General features: G+C 41.3%; 1 protein-coding gene across 1 annotated transcript; it reads left to right on the forward strand.

Annotated features, from left to right (window-relative positions):
- Window positions 1-6: 6 nt before the first annotated feature.
- Window positions 7-2,724, forward strand: PDE12 (phosphodiesterase 12; the record flags this gene model as incomplete). The annotated part of the gene is made up of 3 exons (XM_010189642.1): window positions 7-486; window positions 1,442-1,520; window positions 2,212-2,724. Coding segments are annotated over 3 exons (1,002 nt in total), but the record flags the coding sequence as incomplete, so codon positions are not given.
- Between the last annotated feature and the right edge of the window lie 514 nt (window positions 2,725-3,238).

A 3,238-nucleotide genomic window follows, 5' to 3' on the forward strand; every position in this document is an offset into this window, starting at 1 on the left:
TGCACTTTCGATTCCCGGCACCTCTACACCAAAAAAGTCTGCGGGGAGGGCTCCATTCGCGCCGTCTCCTACAACATCCTGGCCGATACCTATGCCCAGACGGAGTTCTCCCGCACCGTGCTTTACCCGTACTGCGCCCCGTACGCTCTGGAGCTCGACTACCGGCAGAATCTCCTCAAGAAGGAGCTGGTGGGCTACAGTGCCGACCTCATCTGCTTGCAAGAAGTGGATAAGACCGTCTTCGTGGACAGCTTGGCTCCAGCCCTAGATGCTTTTGGACTCGAAGGGCTTTTCAAGATTAAGGAGAAGCAGCATGAAGGCCTGGCCACTTTCTACCGCAGGGACAAGTTCAGTCTCCTCAGCCAGCATGACATAGCTTTCAGCGAAGCCTTGCTCTCGGACCCGCTGCACAAGGAACTGTCTGATAAGCTGGCCAAGTACCCCTTGGTGCAGGAGAAGGTGCTGCAGAGATCATCTGTGCTGCAGGTACCAGCTTTTATGTGCATTCTTCCTCTTTACTTTCTCCTGTCCACTGTCTCCAGGCAGGTGCAGCAACTTAGGAACAAGAAGAAAACATGGAGGCTTTACTGAACTGGATATATGGAATTACCAAAATTTGGTAAAAAAGGCAAAATTATTTTTTGTTTTAAGATTAAGACAACTGTTGAGATTCTGGGCCAGGTATGGATTCCTGGTTCGTGGTACTGGCTACCAAGTTTTTAACTGGTTTTGTATGTCAGAGTGTGTATTTCATAAAACTGAAATCTTGTAAATCAGTCCAAAGTGAGATTAATTAATTTAGCTTGCTTTAATAATGCCACTTTAGAAAGTAACAGTAGGGAGAGAGATAAGGTTGGACAGGTTTGTGAACTTGATGCCATGAGTCTGCCAGCAGAGAGCTATTGTGCAAGTCCACGTGTGTAAGACACGGGTCTGTGTCAGGCATTGCAGAAACACTCACTGGTAAGTTTCCTTCTTGTGGACTGAGTAGGGCTAACAAGCTTTCTTTGATAACTGAAATGATCTCAAAATTTACATTCAGTTTAACAGTTTGCTTGCTAAAGCCAGAGATAGAGGTCCAATTGTGTTGCAGAGAAAGGAGAATAGAAAAATAAAAGCAGTTAAAAATGGTACAGCATTAGCAACATCTTAATATGGAATGGATTGAAGGAAAAAAAATACAGCCAGACCAGACACTTACAGAAAAGAACATCTGTCAAATACTCAGATACTGGCCAGTATACATTGACTGATGCCCAGGCCTTCTACAGGAGATAAATAGACTCAACTTAGGAGCTGTACTGTGCGTTAGTTACAAGCATCAGATTCTTTGACCTGGACTGCCATAAAGACAGAAGCTAACTAACGATTGCATTTTTAAAAATATATAACCTCTCTATTTAAGACTTTTTAAGATTTAAGATTGCTTTTTCTCTTGAAGGTTTCAGTTCTTCAGTCTACATCAGATCCTTCCAGGAAGATTTGTGTAGCTAATACCCACCTGTACTGGCACCCAAAAGGTAATTTTGTCATGTTCCTATATGTGGCATAACTGAGTTTGTGAAGATTTTTGCTCTTCCTGGGGAGAATAGATTTCCTCCCATTCTTTTGCAGCTATAACCTTTTCTTCTGGAACTTTCCTGCCTTGCTGCTTATCTAGATGAATCACGCCAGGCTGCTAGGTTTGTTTATCTGTTTTGCTGAGAGTAAGATTGTTCTGATCTGCCTGGGAGTCCGTATGATACAGCTGAAAGCAAGGCAAGTCATGTTAGGCACAATTCACCCACAGAGTAGGCCATAAAGTACAGATAGCTTTGTGTGTGCTTATGGCTTCCCAATCCCATTGTACCTGAAGGTACAGTACAGTACAACTGGGGTACTGCCAGGAGCACGGCCGGATCAGGCTACAGAAGCTTTTAGAAGAGATTCTGCTCTTTTAAATTAGTTTCTTTCTGCTGTAATATGGGTGTTTAAGGTTCAGAGTTCCTGCACGTGCAAGTTTAAATTAAAAATTCTGTCTCTCTAGAACTTCCACAGTCACAAACTTCAAAGGCTTCTTTATGAAAGCTATTCTAGAACACACTGCACAGAAAATTTAAAATGAGATTGCTGTTTCAGAGCTATGCATCTTGTATGTTTAAATGAGCAACTTGTAAAAGTCCTCCAATGCTACTGTGAAGTATTTAAAGTAATGTGCTTTTATATTCTCAGGTGGGAACATCCGTCTCATCCAAACTGCTGTGGCCTTGTCTCACATCAAGCATATAGCGTGTGACTTGTATCCTAGCATACCAGTCATATTCTGTGGAGATTTTAACAGCACACCATCATCTGGAACTTACAGTTTCATTAACACTGGTGGCATTGCTGAAGAGCATGAGGACTGGGTCTCTAACGGTGAAGAAGAGAGGTGCAATATGCCTCTAAGCCACCCTTTCAAACTGCTGAGTGCTTGCGGAGAACCTGCTTATACAAACTACGTTGGTGGATTTCATGGGTGTCTGGACTACATTTTCATCGACAGAAATGCACTAGAGGTTGAACAGGTCATTCCATTGCCAAGTCACGAAGAAGTAACAACCCACCAGGCTTTGCCAAGTGTTTCACATCCTTCTGATCATATAGCACTAATATGTGACTTGAAGTGGAAATAGATCAGCTCTCGCATGGAGCTTTAGGGGGTTTTCAAACAATGAATTTAATTTACTGCTGGGAAACTGAGGTTACATCCTGGCTTGTATGCTACTAAAAGGAAAGTCAGAATGATTGCTGAGAAGTTCATGTGCTTAATGGTTTTACTGATTATTACCACGCTGTTCAGGATATTTGCATGACAACTTTTCCTTTCTCTTTTTATATGCTAGTAGGGAAAATATGTTTAAGATGGGTTTTTGAAAACTGGATTATCATATACCTTTTTATTGGTGTTTTTAAAGGATTAAGAATTATTTTGTTAAAAAGATATATGAATTTAATCTGATTTATAAGACAGTGTACAAACTGAACCCTGCTTAATTCAGAATCAAACACAGAATCTGAAAACAAACGGATTTGGTTGATTCAGCCTCACTGTAATTACTGTCTTGACAAGACATTTTTTTTCAAGTAAGTTCAGAAACTGTCTTGTTCACTTAGTGTTACTGTGTCCCAATTTTTCAGTAAGTGCATGAACAGTGTACTTGTACCTACTACCTTCTGAAAAGATGTTCTTTAATTATCAGTGAATAGACTTTCTGCC

This window comes from Mesitornis unicolor, unplaced genomic scaffold, assembly GCF_000695765.1.
Source record: "Mesitornis unicolor isolate BGI_N332 unplaced genomic scaffold, ASM69576v1 scaffold22968, whole genome shotgun sequence".
Classification (NCBI taxonomy): Eukaryota; Metazoa; Chordata; class Aves; order Mesitornithiformes; family Mesitornithidae; genus Mesitornis; species Mesitornis unicolor.